Consider the following 18,225-nt stretch of genomic DNA (forward strand, 5'->3'; position numbering starts at 1 on the left):
CAGATACGCCGCATTGCTCTAAATACTCTGTAGTTGTTGGAGCTGATTTTTGGACGGGCTGATGTAAAGACTGTTGTATTTATCTAGTTCTTCATGATAGGTTGTCAGGAATAGATAAAGATGGTTCCCCAACAATGAAAGTAGGTGGATTATTCTTTTGACCTCTACATTTGTTTGGGTGCAGTGCTTAAATTAGGCCGGTGCACTGGTGTAACAGAACATTAGGGGGCACCCTGCAATGTACATGGAGGGGCCCCCTCCAGAATCAATCGGGAGCTCTTTGGCCAGAATACTGTGCTGAGGGCCCCCAGGAGCTTGGGAGTCTCCACCGCACCACAGGGGCTGCGGGGGCCTGTGTTATGCCAATGGGCCGGTGGTTTTCAGTGTTCAGCACTGGCCCCTAACTCTCAAAACTGGCACTAATGACTGTCCACCTCATAGTGGCGCTGTCAGTCAAATTTTGAGATGAGGACAACAACACTGTTTAATATTTCAAATGTGTTAAAAATGTTTAATACCAGCTGCCTCCATCCTCTTTCTGGCTTCTTCTCTGTAAACAGGAAGCAGGAAGCAGCCGGGCTTCAAGGCTCCCCATAGCCAATCACAACAATGCAATGCAGCTTTGGGATTGGTCTGAGCATCATGGTTTGGTGCTCAGCCAGAGAATGGGAGCCCGGGCATGTTCCCTACTAGGCTGTACTGGAGCCTGGATGGAGAACATGTAAAAAGAGCATGACGGTTTTGCTGAGCCCCAGAAGGTCAGGCAAACATTCATGCACACTTACATAGTTCCCACCACTCCTCCCCCTGCCCTGAGGGCAGAGCAGATCCGCACAGACGCCGCAGCAGAAACAAATAAAATGATAATAACGGCAAGTGGGGCGATGCTCCTCCACCTTAGCGGAGGAGTTGCCACTGGTTTTTGTGGCTGTATAGAGATGTGAGGCCACCGGTTGAGTACCTTTTTAAGGTCAAGGAACTTTTTGTTGACTTGCAATATCATATTGGTGTTGAGCGAATAGCTGGTGATGTTGATATTGTACACTTTAAATTAGCAAGACTTTTCACCCTTGCATGCATGCAAGTTCTCGTCGGTCAGACGCGAGTTTTTAATGCAGTCATCGGTCCTACTGGGACCTGTAGTTTATTTTCACTCCTATGGTGTAACAAGCTTTTAACTAAAACCAGATTTCAAGGTAAAATTACTTTGATGAGGCCTCTTGACCATAAGAAGAGTTGTATACATGTGTAAAACAAGTGTAATCTGTAAGGCAGTAAAGAGTGATTTCTCGTGAAGTAATAAACTGGAATTTGATCTTTGCACTATATTATTAAAAGTGTGAATGCACATTTATCAGTTGTGTAGCTCTAAATAAACGTATTATTTTGTCAGTTTATTTTCACTGCCATGGTGCACATATAGACAGATTAAATGCCTACCATCCTGGTTTTGGCTAAGTACACTTTCAACAAAAATAATAATAAAATACCTTGTGGGACTGTCCCGAAATACGTCCTCTGTGGAGTAATGTAACCAAGAAAATGCAAGACACATTGGGCAAACAGATCCAATTGACACCAAGTTTGGGGATCCTAAACATATGGGAGGCCACAGATTTGATGGAACTAGAGCAACAATGGGTCGCACTGGGGTACCTGCTAGTAAAACGGGCTACAGCGATGCTTTGGGGATCCAATAGATGGCCCTTAACAGTTGGCTGGGTTGCGGAGATGGATATGTTAATGTTAATGTTATCAATTACTTGTAGAGCGCACGGTCACCAAAGGTTTCATGGCGCTAATCATGCTTTATGTTGTTACATAACACCCGGTTAGTAGGCTAGCCCAAACAGCCAGGTTTTAAGTGCCTTTCTGAAGCTTCACAGCTTCTCGTTGTTGCCGGGAGGGAATTCCAGAGAGTGGGTGCCAGATAAGAAAATCTGCAACCTCCAACACGTTTAAGTTTTATAGTCGGGACCGATAGAAGATGCAGATGAGATGAACGTAAATTACGCCGGGGGCATGTTTGTTGATCATGGCCATGATGAATTTTGCACTGCTGCCATGCAGTGCTTTAAAAGCTAGGCACCCGGTCTTAAATGCAGCATGTTGCTCCACAGGAAGCCAGTGGAGCTTGATCAATACGGACCTGGGAGAGTGCCATTTTGGCTGTTTGTATATTAGTCTGGCCGCCTGGTTCTGAACTATTTGCAGACGTTTTAGTAAGTACTGAGGCAGACCGATGTAAAGGGAATTTGAGCAGTCCAGGCGTGAGAGAACCAGCGCTATCACCACTTGGATTAGAGCTGAGTGGGTCAGCATGTGGGCGATCATCCTAATTTTACAGAGTTAGTAGAGACTAGTGGAGATCACTGCGCCCACCTGTCCTCTGAGTGAGAGGTCAGCGTTAATTACAACCCCTAAGCTTTTTACTGACAGGGACGCGATAGGGGGGGACCCAGTTCACTGGGCCAGAAGTGTGGACCCCAATAGTCCATGCTCTTCCCAGGCAACACCAATTCCGTCTTGCCTGGGTTGAGTTTCAGATGGTTACTGTCCATCCAATGCTGAATGTGGAGCATGGTGGTTTGAAATTCCACAACCACGTTAGGAGAGTCTAGAGGGAAAATCAACTGAAGGTCATCTGCATAATTAAAGATGGTCACCTCCCGATTTTTTAGTGAGCAGAGCAGAGGCCTCAAATAAAGGTTGAACAGTAATGGCGACAGGGACGAGCCCTGCGGAACAACACAAGAGGTGGTCACTGTGGGGGCCGTAAGAGTACCAAGTCGCACTACTTGCGTTCTGCCGGTGAGAAATTACTTGAGCCAAATATAGGCAGGACCTTGGATACCTGCTTGTTCGACACGGTTCAACAGAGTGTTATGGTTGACCGTGTCGAACGCCGTCGACAAATCCAGAGCACCAAGGCCTGAGGGGTTCCCCTATCTAAGTTAGCTCTTAAAGTATCCAGGACAGCAAGGACTACCACCTCCGTTGAGTGGGCTGGCCGAAAGCGCGCTTGATTTGGCTCAAGGTATTCTGTTTGTTCAAAAAAATTCGATAGGCATCTGGCCACATGGGCCTCCAGAATCTTAGACAGACATGGGAGAAGGGATATGGGGCGATAGTTAGAGAAGGTTAAAGGATCTGCCCCCGGCTTTTTCAGAAGGGGGACTATTGTGGCGACCTTGAAGGCAGTCGGTACGGATAGATGCATGATAGTGGAGAAAGAGGTCTACAAACTGAGGGGATGCCCCAAGAAATGGGGTGGTTGGAATGCTTACAGAGGGGAAATTTGTACCTCACCGACAGCAGATATGGCAATGCAGAGACGACCAGACCTATAACCTCCCAAAGTAATGAGTGTACACAGTCCATACAGTCCATGAGTATTGCTGAATTGTATTTCACTGCAATGGCAGGCTGCTATTGTATTGAAATGATGACTCTGTGTTTTCAACTTCAATAAAAATTGTTTATAAAAAATAAAATTTAAATAAAAACATAATAAAGAAGCACACATGAAATAAATGCAATAGCATACACCATATGTGCAGATGCACAGAGTGTGACAAGCTATTTATTTCCATTGTTGAGCGAGATATGGGCATCATAACACACATGAGACTTTGACTGTTCTGTGTCGCGGCCCCTCTCCAAATTCAGCAGTGGTATTTCAATGTGTTTTTAAATGTGGAATATCCATTAACACATAAGAATCAATGCTCAATTTGTAAAAACAATAAGTGTCAGGAGGCCAGAGCAGCTTGCACCACACATTACCCCTGCCAGTGCTGCCAATGATAGTAACAACACAACTACTACATATCACACTCCTACAGGTGTGACTATTCCCGGCACCCAAAGCTATAAGAATTGCTTGGGCAGCAAGTAATAGTAATTTTAATATATATTGAATTAATAATTAACTGTTGTTGGGGTCATCTCCAAATTAGCCAGACAGCACCACCTTGTAGCAGACTGTAACAAGTGTCAAGGTGTTGAAAATTAAGTGCCAGTGCTGAACAGCGGAAACCACTAGCTCAAATTAAGCACTGATAATAATGGTGAACCAGCGTACCAACAGCTGAATGTCAGATGTACAAGATCTGGAAGTATGGGGGACAGTGGTGGACTGTCTCTGAAGCAACAATTCAATAAGAAATGTTTTACAAAGCATTGCATATGGTACATAGGTCAGTCCGGGCCTGCTAGACAAAGCTCAGATCTTTCTCTAGCAGAATCATTAATCACAAGAGTTATCTTTACATTTTTATTGCGGCTTGTAACCTGGACACACAAAGAACTCTGCAGCAGGTGCTTTTAAATTGTAAGTTACTCCTGAATACAGCTCCCCCACCTGAGGTCAGCCTCCCCCCCCCCCCCATTTCCAGGTCAGCGCCCAGCACAGCCCCACAGGTCGCATCTCCCTAAAGCCGGGCCTTTGCACTAAAGCTAAGGCATAAGACTAACTAGAGGAACCTATAGCATGAAAGAAAGAAGCATTTTCACAGCCGGTCAGGGGGCTGTGATGATATACATATTGACACACCGTCAGGGACTATTCAGAGTTTTTTTTGTAGTTTTAGTAACTGACTTTTCAGAGCTGTTTTGTGTACTTTTAGACAGTGAGTGCTCACAATGTCTAGTGTAGGGACTAGAAGGTGAAAAGATCAGAACTTGGAGGCAGCGGATGAAAGATTAAGAGTATGAAGAAGGTTGAGGTTGATTGGTTGCAGGTTCTGAGAAGGTGTGAATGGGATAGGATGTCAGAGGTAGTAAAAACACAGAAAAAACAAGTGAATAAGGTTTCATTATTGGTGGTAAGCTAATTTGCTTGGTTTTGGAGGTTTCTTCTTTTAAATTATGCAGTGTGTAAGGTTTACCACCTTGTCTAGTGGCCTGAAGGAGTACCAGTAGAGAGGCCACATAGAAGAGTATTTCAATGGTCAGTCTGCTGAATATCATTGAGTTAATTAGTGTCTTAGTGGTGTCCAATGTCATAATCGTGTGTGTATCTTCCCTGTGTTGAGTACCTAGAATCACTGCAGTGGCTGTAGTGGTAATGAACTAAAGGCTTTTGTTTTCATGGATGGGCAGCAGCTGAGGCGGGTTTCAGAGAGTTCAGAGGAATAGAGTTAGTAAAAGACTAACAAGGGCGCTCTTGAAGAGGAAAATTATAGGACCTCTGTTTTAGAGCAGCTCGACATAAATGACCGGTGGCGGCTCCTACACTATGGCGGAGGAGCGGTGCCCCACCTGCCAGCAGCCCAAATAAATGATAATAAACTCTTGTATATTAGCATTTTATTTTTGCTCTTGGAGCCGAGTCTTGTGTGAGGGGCCAGTGGGATGACAAGCTGGTTGCACTGCTATTCAGTGCGCATGACGATCTGGTCGGCTGTCTCAGGATGGCCAAACCATCATGCGCATTGAGCTCTCTCCAGCATGAAAGCAACATCAGGATTGGCCGCAGTACACTCTGGGACCCTGCCTGCAAAAGGGAGGGGCGTAAGTAAGTGTTTTAAAAAAAATATTTGTCTTGTTATCCATCCATCCATCTGTCACCCTCTTACCCCACCCTCCCCCTGCCTCACCACTCTATCTACACACGGGCCACTACTGTATGTAACTGTTAAGTCATCCAGTGTTTGATCACAGTGAGGCAGTTCATGATGCATGACTGGTGGCAATGTGGTCTAAAAGTAGGAAAGGAGAAAAAAATTGACAGTTGTTCGAATAAATATGACAATAGAACTGGGAACCGAAACCAGCCCTGGCAAACTGCTCGGCCGGCCCCCTGAGGGCGGTAGATGGTGCGGCCGAGCTGTTTGCAAGGGCCAGTTTCGTCCGATTTTGTTACACCGGTGGCCAATATTGCAGCCCCCTGGTAACAAAAACAGCCCCAGTGGCCTAAATCCAGCCCCCACCGTGGCGGCCCACCGGGGAAAACGTCCAGTGCATGCTAGGCCAGTCTGGCCGAGCAAGAGAAACTGATAGGCGACAAAGCATTACTGCGAAAAGAGGTAAAAAATAGTAGGGAGTCAGCATTGGGTGGCGTTTACTCGTAGTTGATTCAGTGGTTGTGGCTTTGAGTGGCATTGGACTGAGTTATTGGAGAGGGATGAGGTCTGCCAGGGCAGGAATATCCAGTGAACTCAGAGAGGAGAGCAGAGTACAGCAGGGTGGTCAGCAGTGATGAAGGCTGTGGATGGGTCCAGAATTAAAAGAATGAGGTAATGTCAGTTGTGATGGGCAATAGTGATGTAAATGTCAAGGTATTTGTAGAGCGCACTGCCACCAAGCGGTTTCCTGGCGCTATTACTCATACCGCTGTGGAACCCTTCCTGGCTTTCCCTGTGAAGTGCCCACTCCTGGGCACCCCCAAGGTGAAGCCAGGCATCCTAGCGCTGTTGGGGCCATTGTGGAGGTTAAGCAAGCTATTGCCCAGAGTTGCAGCGTGGGGCCCATGATTAGAGTAGGCACCGAGGCGAGAATTGTCAGGTCGGAGGAAATTGAGCCCAAGACCCGCCGAGGCGGGAATTGAACCCTGGTCCCGGGCCAGAACTCCGCATCAGGGTCTGCCGCTCTAACCATTGAGCCACACTCCTCCACTCCTCCACTGGATGATATAATTTGACCCTTGTGAAAGTGCTGTTTCCATGGCAAGTAAGGCATGCAAGTCAGATTGGAGGAGGGTAGAGCTTTTATTGAAGGGTAAGTAAAGAGTAAAGAGAAAAGAGACTTTAAATCCTGGTGGATAGTTACTGAGGGACAAGGTTCAGTAGTAGGTTGTATGTACATATGTATTCTATAGTATGAGTTCTTAAATGCAACAGATATGGAACTCCATACATTCACAAAGAGTCCAGAAATTCCTGTACCACAGTTTGACTGCGTAGAGCCGGTGATTTATTGTAGCGCGTTAAGTAACGTACAGGCAGGACACCACCGTCTATAAACCAATGATGACTTTTGTGGGCTTTGAAAGGCTCTTTAGGGTCCTGGGATAGAGAACCCTCTCCCACTGTGCAGACTGGCTTGCTGTGTGTCCTGTGCATCTCTCTCTTCCCGGCAAGCTGACGTGTTAAGTTCGAAAATGTTCTGAACATCTCCAATACATTTTGTTATTGCACTTTGCCCAAATTCAGTAACGATTCCTTGTTTTAATTTGCCTTTTTTCTTGGCTGCACCCACTTGAAAGCTGCAATTACTTGCTCTAAAAGCTTCAAATTACAATCCAAAGAAGAAACAACCTTGGAGATGAGCCATATTTTCAATAAACTGACGTTCTAAAACATTAAACACTGTAGGGCCATGCACGCAATATCCTCACCATGTGTCTCATTCCTACAGAGTGTGCAAGTGGTAAATGTAATGTCCAGTTTCGTATGCTATTGTCATATCAGAAGCACTACTTCACGGGATATTACACTTCCCAAGTGAGTACATGGGGATGGTAGTTACTACAAAACCATAGAAGTTCAGCAGTTATAGTTACCTCAGCTAACTATAACGTATGCCCCCACAATGCACTGCTATGACCTCACATATTACATCACTCATGACATGTTCACTGACATCACTGATGAAATCTCAAATGACATCAATTTATTCTCAAAGTTTAGGAGGGATATATATATATGTATATTCATTCCTTTGGTTTACGAATCAAGAAACCAATGCCGAGCCCAATTCCTTAAGATTGAGTGATGTTTATTTCTCCATACAGCGAAAAACACCAGACGCGTTTCGTAATCTGAGAATACATTTTTAAGGTACCTTGTCCTACTCCCATAGAGTACCCCTCTCCACCCGTTGAGACTGGATTTGGATAGAGTTTCCATCACAGAGAAGACTGCGTTACGCCCCTTATTGTTTTGGTTGCGCATTAGGTCTGCCCCTGAGTTACCCCTGTATGCTATTGCCCATCCCGAAGTGAGCATATTCGACCACCTTAAGAAGATAGGTTGGAACTGCAAGGTGAAATCCTTGCTTACTGCAATAGGATTAGGAGGCTATTGGGATGTCAAGGACCCAGCATTGCTCCCCAGTAAAGATAGGCTAAAGATCAGTAATGGGACTGGGTCACACAGGCTTCACTTACTTATACTTCTTGGGGTTGCTTAACCATGGAGTTTATAGATTTTAAACTGTCCAGGTCATATGAACAATATCTAGAGATTATCACGACCCTCCAGGACAAACTCGATATGCAATTCAGGTTTGATTCTCTCCCACTGAACTCCTTTACTGCTTCCTGGCGCCAGTCCTCCACTTCTTCTTAAATCTGCCCAGGTTGTGTCCTTGCTACAGAGACCATTGCCCATATATTTTTTGCCTGCCCAATATACTTGCATCAGAGAGCCAAATGGCTCAAACCAATCTGCAAAAAGCTGGGCACGCGCTGTCACAGTGAAGCTCTTCGTATTTTAATATCAGGCTCTAGCTCAGTAATGATTCAGAAAAGGGGGTGGTGATGGACAGAGCATCTGAGTTAAACAGAACACTCATACCCAGTCAAAAGATCAGGGCTTGATCCATCACCGTTTTTTAGCTCACTGCACCATCCCAGCTCAGAACCTGGCCATATGCAAATTAGTCTGACCCTGGCCCAGTGCATCATGGGAACAGGGCAGACCAAACTACCAAGCCAATTCTTTACTGGAAAGGAAACAAGCTTCCGGGGACCGGTTTCTGGCATTGCAGCCGTCTTCGGCCTGGCTTGCTTGAATCCTGATGGTGCAGTGAGCAAGGGACTCATGTCTGAGCATACCCTGCCACTCCTATAGTGGCCAAAACGATTCAGAAAAGGGGGTGGTGATGGACAGAGCATCTGAGTTAAACAGAACACTCATACCCAGTCAAAAGATCAGGGCTTGATCCATCACCGTTTTTTAGCTCACTGCACCATCCCAGCTCAGAACCTGGCCATATGCAAATTAGTCTGACCCTGGCCCAGTGCATCATGGGAACAGGGCAGACCAAACTACCAAGCCAATTCTTTACTGGAAAGGAAACAAGCTTCCGGGGACCGGTTTCTGGCATTGCAGCCGTCTTCGGCCCGGCTTGCTTGAATCCTGATGGTGCAGTGAGCAAGGGACTCATGTCTGAGCATACCCTGCCACTCCTATAGTGGCCAAAACGATTCAGAAAAGCTTGTTTCCTTTCCAGTAAAGAATTGGCTTGGCTCTGCAGAGGATCCATGTCCATAGATACAAACTTAGTTTTCAGTTAATTTATCTAAAACGTCTGAACAGATTTACACAAAATCACAATAAGCATGCGTTCTAGACCAATAGCCAAATTTGGTGCAATTCCGTCCAGCAGTTCAGGCTATAGTCATGTTCAAAATCCCTTTAGGAATTAACATGGGGAAATGCATTTTGGGACCCTCCCTTTCTATCAGCAACACAAAAAAGGCAATTCCTATGGAAACATGCTCCTAACTATAACTACCCAGTGGCCACTGCCATTTAATTAAAAGGAGTTAAAACACATTAAAAATGATGTGGTGGCAGCCATCTTATGAGTCAGTCCTGAGTCCTACAAAAAAGGTTAAACAAAAGTCATTAAGGAACAGGGTGATTCCCCTAGGCCTGGTTCAAATGTTTCTTTTTAAAACATTTCCATTTGAATACATGGAGGATCCACAATGCTGCTGCAAAACGAAAACAAAAAACTCAGAGCTAGTACAAATAAACGTCTCCTGAGGTGGGCAAGGGTCGGGGGTCAGCACAAAACATTATTTATTGGGGTGGTACACATGCTCCCACTGTCAGAGCCTCTGTGAGACCCCGGGCTGACATGAATAGTAAGGGGAAGGGGCACCCATACCTGCTCCCTGAGCCTCAAAAGGCCTCATGGACCCCATCCCCAGGTCAAATTCCTTCAAAAAGGGGATGGGGTGTGTGGCTCTCCTCCCTGATCCTGAATAGGCCTCAGGGTCCACATCCCCGGGCCAATTTTAAATTAAAAAGGAAGGCATCACATGGCCCACTCTCCTCAAGCCTGTAAAGATGCAGCAGACCGGGCCGCTCACTTATTGTGTCCAAGGTAGTCCACATGTGGTACACAGTAGTTTCCCTGTCCTCAAGAGTGCGGGCAAGGAAATATGCCTGCTTCTACCTGACTGCAGTATTTTTAAAATGCTGCCACTGGGTAGGAGCAGACTTTTGTTTCCCTGCCCGCTCTCTTGCGGGCAGGTAAACGCAAATAAAAAAACAAATGTGTATTTCTCTGCCCGCAAGAACAAAGTGCTCGGTACAAGGCCAAAGCTGTGCACTGGAGGTCCTTGATACACCTCAAGCAGCCTGTCTGTGTGTATGGTAATTTATGGTTTACATGATTCTGCACCATTTACGGCCTGATTATGGACTTAGCATATGGGATACTCCGTCACAAACGTGTCATATATCCCTTCCGCCGTATTACAAGTTCCATAGGATACAATGGAATTGTAATATGGCGGACCGGATATCCGTCACATTTGTGATTGAGTATTCCATCCGCCAAGATTGCAAGCAGGCCCTTAGTACTTAATTTCATATTTGAAATTGTGTACTATGATAAACAGGGTATGGAGGGGGTGCAAGTTATAGTTAGCTCAGTAAACCAACTGGTGAATTTTGGTGTATTTTTGCATTTAAAATGTGACATTATGACTGACATTTTCATGTAACTATAATGTCACTTTAACCTATGTTTTTTTCTGTGAATATCTAGAGTTATTTTTAACATAAAGTTAGATATTATTACACTACCTAATTAGAACTTCACATTAAAACTTTGTTTTTGTCAGGGACTTCCTGTTGTATTTCTTTTTAACAGGAAAGATCTTATTACCTTATCTTACATTCACGGGTGTCCAAATCCCACTGCGCATGGTTGAGCAGCCAATCCCCTGTACCTTCCTCGCAAAGCCCTGGGCCCCAACATATATTTATATACTTTTGGGAGAAGGTACATTTCTATGCGTGCTGGTCGATGTTGAGGCCGAATACCACAGACAGGAATTGGATGCTTTTAATAGTTTTGATATTTACAAGGTATTCTGAGTAGAAGAATACTCCACTATCTACACAAGGTGCACCTCTTTGGACTTCGATGGGCCCATGGTTATCAAAAATGGCCAGGATTGATAGGTTTTTCCAAGTTCTGGACAACCCCATGCCCACATTTTTGGACCATCCCTCATGGGAAATGAAAGGAATGTGGAATATGGGAGTAAAACCACCATTCTGTCTCCCCATGGGGTGCCGAAAGTGTATCTATTACTCAGGCATGGGGGTGTAGCCCCAATCCTGGACAAGCCAGCTCCACACCACATTGTCAAGTAAAAGAAATTCCTGGTGTAGAGTGGACTTTTGATTCTCAAGAGGTGGGTAGATTGGGAGTTGTATCCCTCAATTTGCCCACACCCAGGGAGACAAAGACAGGCCAAGGCCCTACCTAATTCAATTTCTAGATATTAGCCCATCGTGTATATTGAGCTTTATTTTCCTCTGACATAGGCAGGCAGAAATGGTAAACCTACCAATCTACCGCCCTTGATGACAGAAAGACTGATGCTTAGAGTGGGGCGCAAAGCCAAGACAGACTAGTCCCAAACCCCCCTCTTGTGTCTAGCGGGTTTCCTCCCCCTATGGTAGGCACAGTAGGAGTAAGTCCCGATTCACCCCCCAGGTGCAAAAAGACTGACAGTGTCCTTGGACATTAGGGTAACTATGCCCTGTGCTGTGGGGTGCACTCTACCATGCCTACCAAAATACCTGGTAGCCTAGTAAGTCAGTCCTTGCTTGTTGATCACCGCTCCTGTGGTTATCCCCCTAAAAGGGATGGAAGGTCTCCTTCAGTGTTCAGGTAAACTGAGCTGTGCTCCCAGTCAAACTGGAAGCAGCCAGACCTTTCACCTCAGGTTCCTTGAGCTTCAGTTTCCATGACATCCGTGCACAAGGGAGCTCTTCTTTTACAGCTTGAGTTCGGGGGGGTCAAAAGAATATCCCACCGATGCAAGAACCAGAGCGTTTCCCAGCCTTGGTTGTTTGCCCCCGACTTCCTTCAAGTGTCCAAAGCATGTATTGGATGCCAAGGAGCCCCCTCAGTATCACAATTGAACATAGCTTTAATTTAAACTTCACAACCTTTAATTGTTTGTTTCTTTGGACATTTTCTTTTTGTATTTAAACTAATGTCTTGGTCTTCAGGTCTCTGGGACAAATACCTGCATTAGGAACCAATACAAATATAGTTTTATACTATCTTGAAATATGAAAATAGCACATAACCACATCAAGAATTCTTATACACTTTAAATCATCCTTTATTGAGAAAATAATAGAGCCGAGCCTATAAAAAAAAATCCTCAATATGTATAAAGTGCAACATGCACACAGCAAAATAATACAAAATCGGAACATGCCTAATAAAACAGACTTTAAAACAGCGATCATACCTCAGACAATATCAGGGTATAAATCTTGTTTGTAGAATGGTGTCAATGTCTAAATCCCTTCATAAAGTGAACAAATGATACTAGTGTTTTGGGAAAAATTCCAGTTTTCATCAGTGTCATATTCCCATGGAGATATTGAGACTCAGGTTTTTATTTTTAACAACCAGAGTCAAGAATATCAAAAGGCATTTCATTGATGTCATTTAATGTGGCAGTATCTCCTTCAGCTCTTTTGTAATATATTGTGCTGTGAAACTCTAAACTGCATGGGCACACAGCTAGGTATTTTTGGAATAGTTCATTGAAAATATGGAACACTTCAACAAGCACATTTTCACAAGTCAGTGGTTAGCCAAATTCATTGGGTAGCAGTAGTCATAAATCTCGGTAGCTAATTAATTATCGTAGGAAATCTGTTTTTCAAAATCAAATCACGATTTTTCATAACCGAATTAGATTCAGATAGATCTATGTTGTGTTTCTTATTCTAAGTACAAGGTTTCATAAGATCATATTATATTTTGAAGGTAAAAAGAATAGGTCAGACTGGCACTACCGTTGAAGTCGTTTCATGAAAATGTGTTTTGAAATGTAATATTAACATTATATTAAAGATTATGATGATGTACATATTCCTTTTATTATTTTTATTTAAACTACATTTAAGACATCCTTTCCAGCATTAATGAACATTTGGAGGGTATTCCTCATTTTTGATATAAAGGGTATTTTACACACAAGTGGGTCAATCTTTGAACAAATTCAAACTGGGTTCCTGCTTGCTAAGGAGATTGCATTGCATTGCTGGAAGCACTTAAGAACCTCCAGATAAAAAGCCTTGCGTCCCTTTTCAAATATGCCGAGATAATCAGTTATCCTTTAGTTTAGTGTTTTTAGGACCGGCAGGAAATCTACAGTACATAAGTTACAATGATGTAATAAGTGTTATTACCAATTTGTATTATTACACAGATGAACTGATAGCATACACAGGCAAATCTGTACATATAACACATGCTACATCAGACATTATCAGTTTAATGCATATTATACACTTGTAATGTCAGCATGAGGTAATAAAGAATGTATATGGAAACATACTGATACAAATAAAAAATAAAAAACTCATATACCTAAGTGGGGCTGCCCACAGTTATTCGCATGTGTTTCTCTGCAGATTTTTATTTCATCCTCTTTTTTGCAACATTTCACAGTACAACAAAGCATAACATTAGCATTTATGGGTAGAAGTAAAATGTCCTTCTCAAACATGGCACCAAATCACAAAGTTTCTACCTTCACACTGGTGTAGTAAAAAGAATTCTGATTGCTAATTGTGTTGTTTTATCACATAATAAACCAAACTTGGATACTGTGAATTACATTTGCTTCAGGGATGGATTAAAGAGCTAGAAATTTTAAAAGCAGCATGTCAAATAAAGTACTTCTGGATAAAACAATATTATTTTTTTCATCCTGTTTCCTCTCAATTGTTCTATTGAAATATAATACACACCCCAGTAGTCCCCTAACAGGAATATTTTTAATAAACAGAGATGTTTTGGAAAAAAAAAGGTTAGCATACTTGTAACCTTACTAATGTAACAACAATAATAAAATCTTAAATTATAAACAGCGGACACAAATAACTATCAACTTAGAGATAAACTGAGATGTTAGACAGAAGTTTGTGTGATGAGGATCATGCTGCTGCTCGGTCTCTAAACATTTGGTTAGTTTAGTCCCAATTAGGGTTAGACATGTTTTATTATAAGCATGTAATGTTCACTTTCGAGTACTGTAAAATGTCCCATGTTAATTATTTTTTGTTTATTTTAACTGGCACACCTCATGTATTTTCTAAGTAAATTAAATACTTTAAACATTGGTACCCATCATTTGCCTGCAAAAGAGGGTATCCTTTTTCATTCTTTTATCAATAGTAATTTTTTATGAATGACACCTCAGCAGGTAATGACTAACCTGTGCAAAAAAACAAGTAAAGATTTATGAATGGTAAGTTCTGATTTAACATTTTCACTGTATTTCAACTAAAACGACAAGTTTCCTTTGTCCAGTGGAAAGCAGGGAAAATGAGGCCAGTAGCTGTATTTAAAAAAATAAAGAACAAGTGTGTTAGGCATTTAAATTGCCTTTGCCCTGTCTCTGGTAATTCCCAATCCTTGAGCTGTCACTAGAATTGCTTTAGTAATCCTGTCCCGGCCTTACCCCAGAATAGGTGCGCACATCCAGGCAGGAATGGCAACTTTGTATGTGCTGCACTCATCACTGGGCAACCTCTTACAGTGGCTGAGATGACATAGATACATTTATGTATGTGAGATGTGCATGCAGAGTGATGATAACTATTTAGATATTTCTTACGACTTCCATTTAGAAGTCTGTTGGTTTTTGTTAATCATCACTTATGCATTTCACACTCAACTTTTCACCTAGAGAAAGTGTATTTTCTATATGTTATAGGAACTATTTTTATCATGTGAGTCTTTCCAATTATTATGAGTGTCCACTAATACCTCCACCCATAGTGAATTTGTGAATTCTGGTGGGCAGCTGCCTCACTACATGCCTTTTTGAGAGAAAGCTGTTCTAAAATACTTTGTCAGAAAGCATAGTCCATATCTCAGCTAAAGACAGAGAGTGCCAAACCACGCAATATACCGCTAGATGGTATACAGAAACACACAATTTTATCATATTAAAAGCAGTTATTTTCAATTTCAATAACTTTTCCCTAGGAATCGCTGATACTTTCGGGGAATGGGTCAGGAAACCTTTCATTGATGAACACGTTGAGTTGTGTTGATCACCTTTCCATAAATTAGCTCTGCACCTAATCAAAAACTGTGTACAAAAATAGAGGAGGATGTGCTTTTCTTCTTTGAAACCACTAACTGTTATCAAAGTGTATCTAATCACCAATTGTATTACGGCATTACAATGCAGATACAGTACTTCAGAAAATTCAGTAAAAAAAATAGGAACAGGTTTCTTGAGTAATTGTGATAAGTGTCTGAACCTATGCACCCTAATTAGAGGTATTTCAGTAGATACAAAAATGGATTTGGTATGCTGTCTCATTATCCAGGCATTTTATACTGCCCAAATTAGTTTTGTGGAACATTATCAAAATCTACTTGCCTTCTAAATCCAGGTGCATTCTGATGTTCTGTCACTTTTCATTGAGTAGGCACATCATCTAATTTTAAGTATTGTGTTTTACTTTAGTAATTTAAAGACACAACTAACATATATCATACTAACTGCTATTTCTACATGTCATCATTGGATTTTACTTCCTGTGTCAATGGTCTACTTCACCTAGCACTGTAATCAATTTGAAGCAATCAAGAGTATAAAAAGTAAACTAAGTGTAATATGTGTGTATTTTTGTCTTTACTTTTGCAGTGCTTTTTGTTGCATGGTTTAGTCAAACTTCAGCAATACAGTTTAATTGATGACATAAAGAATACTGTAATCACGTGTTTAGTACAAAAATAGCACATTCCTGACTTATTATGGCAAGGTATGTATTTTGTTTCTTTGCAGGAATGGTTCATAGAATATAGAGAACAAGTCTTCAATTATTAACAATTATTGTACAACATATTACATTCTTTGCTGTTGTAGAAACATGGTTCTATGGTAGTCTTCACACTGTTGGAAGAAGGTGTTTTCTTGACTTTATCTTGGAAGGCAGAGTGAATGTTCAGTGGAAAGTGTTTGGGTTCGGTCGTATCATCATCACCACTTTCTTTAATGAGTAGGAACCCCCACGAAACTCAGCCCAGTACACTCCATCCTGATATCTGCTGCGGTAGTGTCCTCCACGGTACCAGACACCATTAAGGTTTGAGTGAGCGCAAGCGTTGTACCACCATCCACCTTTTTGGTAGTGAGCGCAGTTTCCTATGGGTAAATAAAGAGTATTTGGTCACTTGATTATGACAACATGTCCTATCCTATCCTGAATGAAGAGAGCAAGTTAACAAGAACATTGTAAGTACTTAAACATATCATTTTTACATGTTGTAGTATGTCTTAGATGTTCAATGCCATGCTTCCCTGGCTTCTCCAATTCACCCAAGGGATTTGGCACGTGGCCATTGCAAGATGAGGTAATAGGCATATTAGTGGAAGGCCTTAATAATCAATTGTGCCTGCTGGTCCTTCCTCTTCTCCCTGAACTCTTTGTGACTCAGAACTGCCATTTGGGTCCTAAATTAGAGAGTTCGTAGTAGGCTTGTACACCTTGAAGTGCATCCTTGACATCACCACACGCCATTAGATGGTTCACCGCCCAATTGTTATGTCTTTATATAACAAGGTATATGTTTAGAGAATATGTAATATCCCTAAGGCATATTAATATAAATGCAAGCATTTTAATATATATTTCTAAAACCAAAAAGTCTTCTTTAAAAAATACAACTAGAATGATTCTTCATAATACTTCTTACCCCCAGTAAACAACATTTTATCTCATGTCTTTCAGATATCTTACTTAATTAGCAACAGACAAAATAATACATTGACTGAAAGAAGCAAACAAACAGATAAATATCTTACAGCAAGAGTAATTAAAAAAAGTAAAAGAAGGAAGAAACATGTAATTCTAAACTCCTCTTCCTCTACATTTTTAATGATAACGTCTAGACATGCTCAATCCTCACAGTTTCATATGGTAACAATTTTACTAAGTACCTAATATTTTCCCTTTGCCTGTTATCCATAATAGTTCAAGGAACATTACACATATACTTCCATATATGCTTGCACTTATACAAATTGGTATTGGGAAAAGGGCAGAAGCAGAGAGGGAAGGCCCAGGCAACAACCCTGGGATTACCTTCTTTTGCTGGCCCCAATTTTTTATTACTGACCTAGCTTTTATCTCTGACCCTCTATGCAGTAAAATATTTTGCTTATGTTTGGTTTTGTTCCGGGATCTTGATGCATTCACAGTTAATACACGTTTTAACTCTCTGTCTTCTTGTTTGTTTCTAAACTACAATTCAATGTTTTAAAATGTTTTAGCTGAAACAAACTAGCTGGCAATGAATTTCTGTAAGAGGCCTAATTTTAAATCTGCTGAATTGTGAAGGAGGCACACATTGATGGATTAATCAATTTCATCACTGTAGAACTACTGATCAGATCCAGAATTACTCCCTGGTGTCTCAGATCTGTTGTTCAGAACTATTATTGCTTTTCTGCTCTATATCGCCTATAGTCAGGGCCACTGATATTATGCAACAGGGAGGAACCAAATTATGTGGCAGAGTTGACTAAATTGTGCAGCAAGAAAGGGCAAATTATGTGGTGCAATGTGGCAAATTACCCCTTTATTTTACTGTATTTTGTGTGGGCAAATGTACCACCTCATTAGTAGCAGTTTAACACTCAAATACAGCGATTGGCAATTGAAAGAAGGCTGGTCACCTTTTGTGAAGGGCATTCCACTGCCTGGCAACACACTTCTCCACATTTCTAGTAACTTTTGATCCATTTAGGCTAGAAATATATTTTGGGGTAAAATCTGCAAATTATGCAGCAGATGATGGTTAATGTGGCAAATAAGTCAAATCCATAATTATGGAGGAAATGACACAACAACAGAACTAAATCATTCTAGTGGGTTTGTCTTTAGTTTATTACTTTGATTTAAAGAGACACCTCTGTAGGCCGAAACCTAATTGATATTTTTGTCTAAATACAGTAAGCGTTTAAAGAATTCCATGTGCTTG

The 18,225-nt window shown here is 41.9% G+C and overlaps 2 protein-coding genes across 2 annotated transcripts in view; one reads left to right on the top strand and one right to left on the bottom strand.

Moving 5' to 3' along the window:
- The window catches only part of RALGPS1 (Ral GEF with PH domain and SH3 binding motif 1), a 1,636,862-nt gene that overhangs the window by 674,564 nt on the left and 944,073 nt on the right, over positions 1–18,225 (top strand). The gene's annotated exons all lie outside the window — the stretch shown is intronic.
- The window catches only part of ANGPTL2 (angiopoietin like 2), a 99,699-nt gene continuing 93,775 nt past the window's right edge, over positions 12,302–18,225 (bottom strand). The window contains exon 5 of the mRNA XM_078646108.1: positions 12,302–16,387. Coding sequence (XP_078502234.1) covers positions 16,188–16,387 — 200 coding nt within the window. The 3' untranslated portion in view covers positions 12,302–16,187. The remainder of the gene's footprint in view (positions 16,388–18,225) is intronic.

The sequence above is a fragment of the Lissotriton helveticus genome, chromosome 5_1 (genome assembly GCF_964261635.1).
Source record: "Lissotriton helveticus chromosome 5_1, aLisHel1.1, whole genome shotgun sequence".
Taxonomy (NCBI): Eukaryota; Metazoa; Chordata; class Amphibia; order Caudata; family Salamandridae; genus Lissotriton; species Lissotriton helveticus.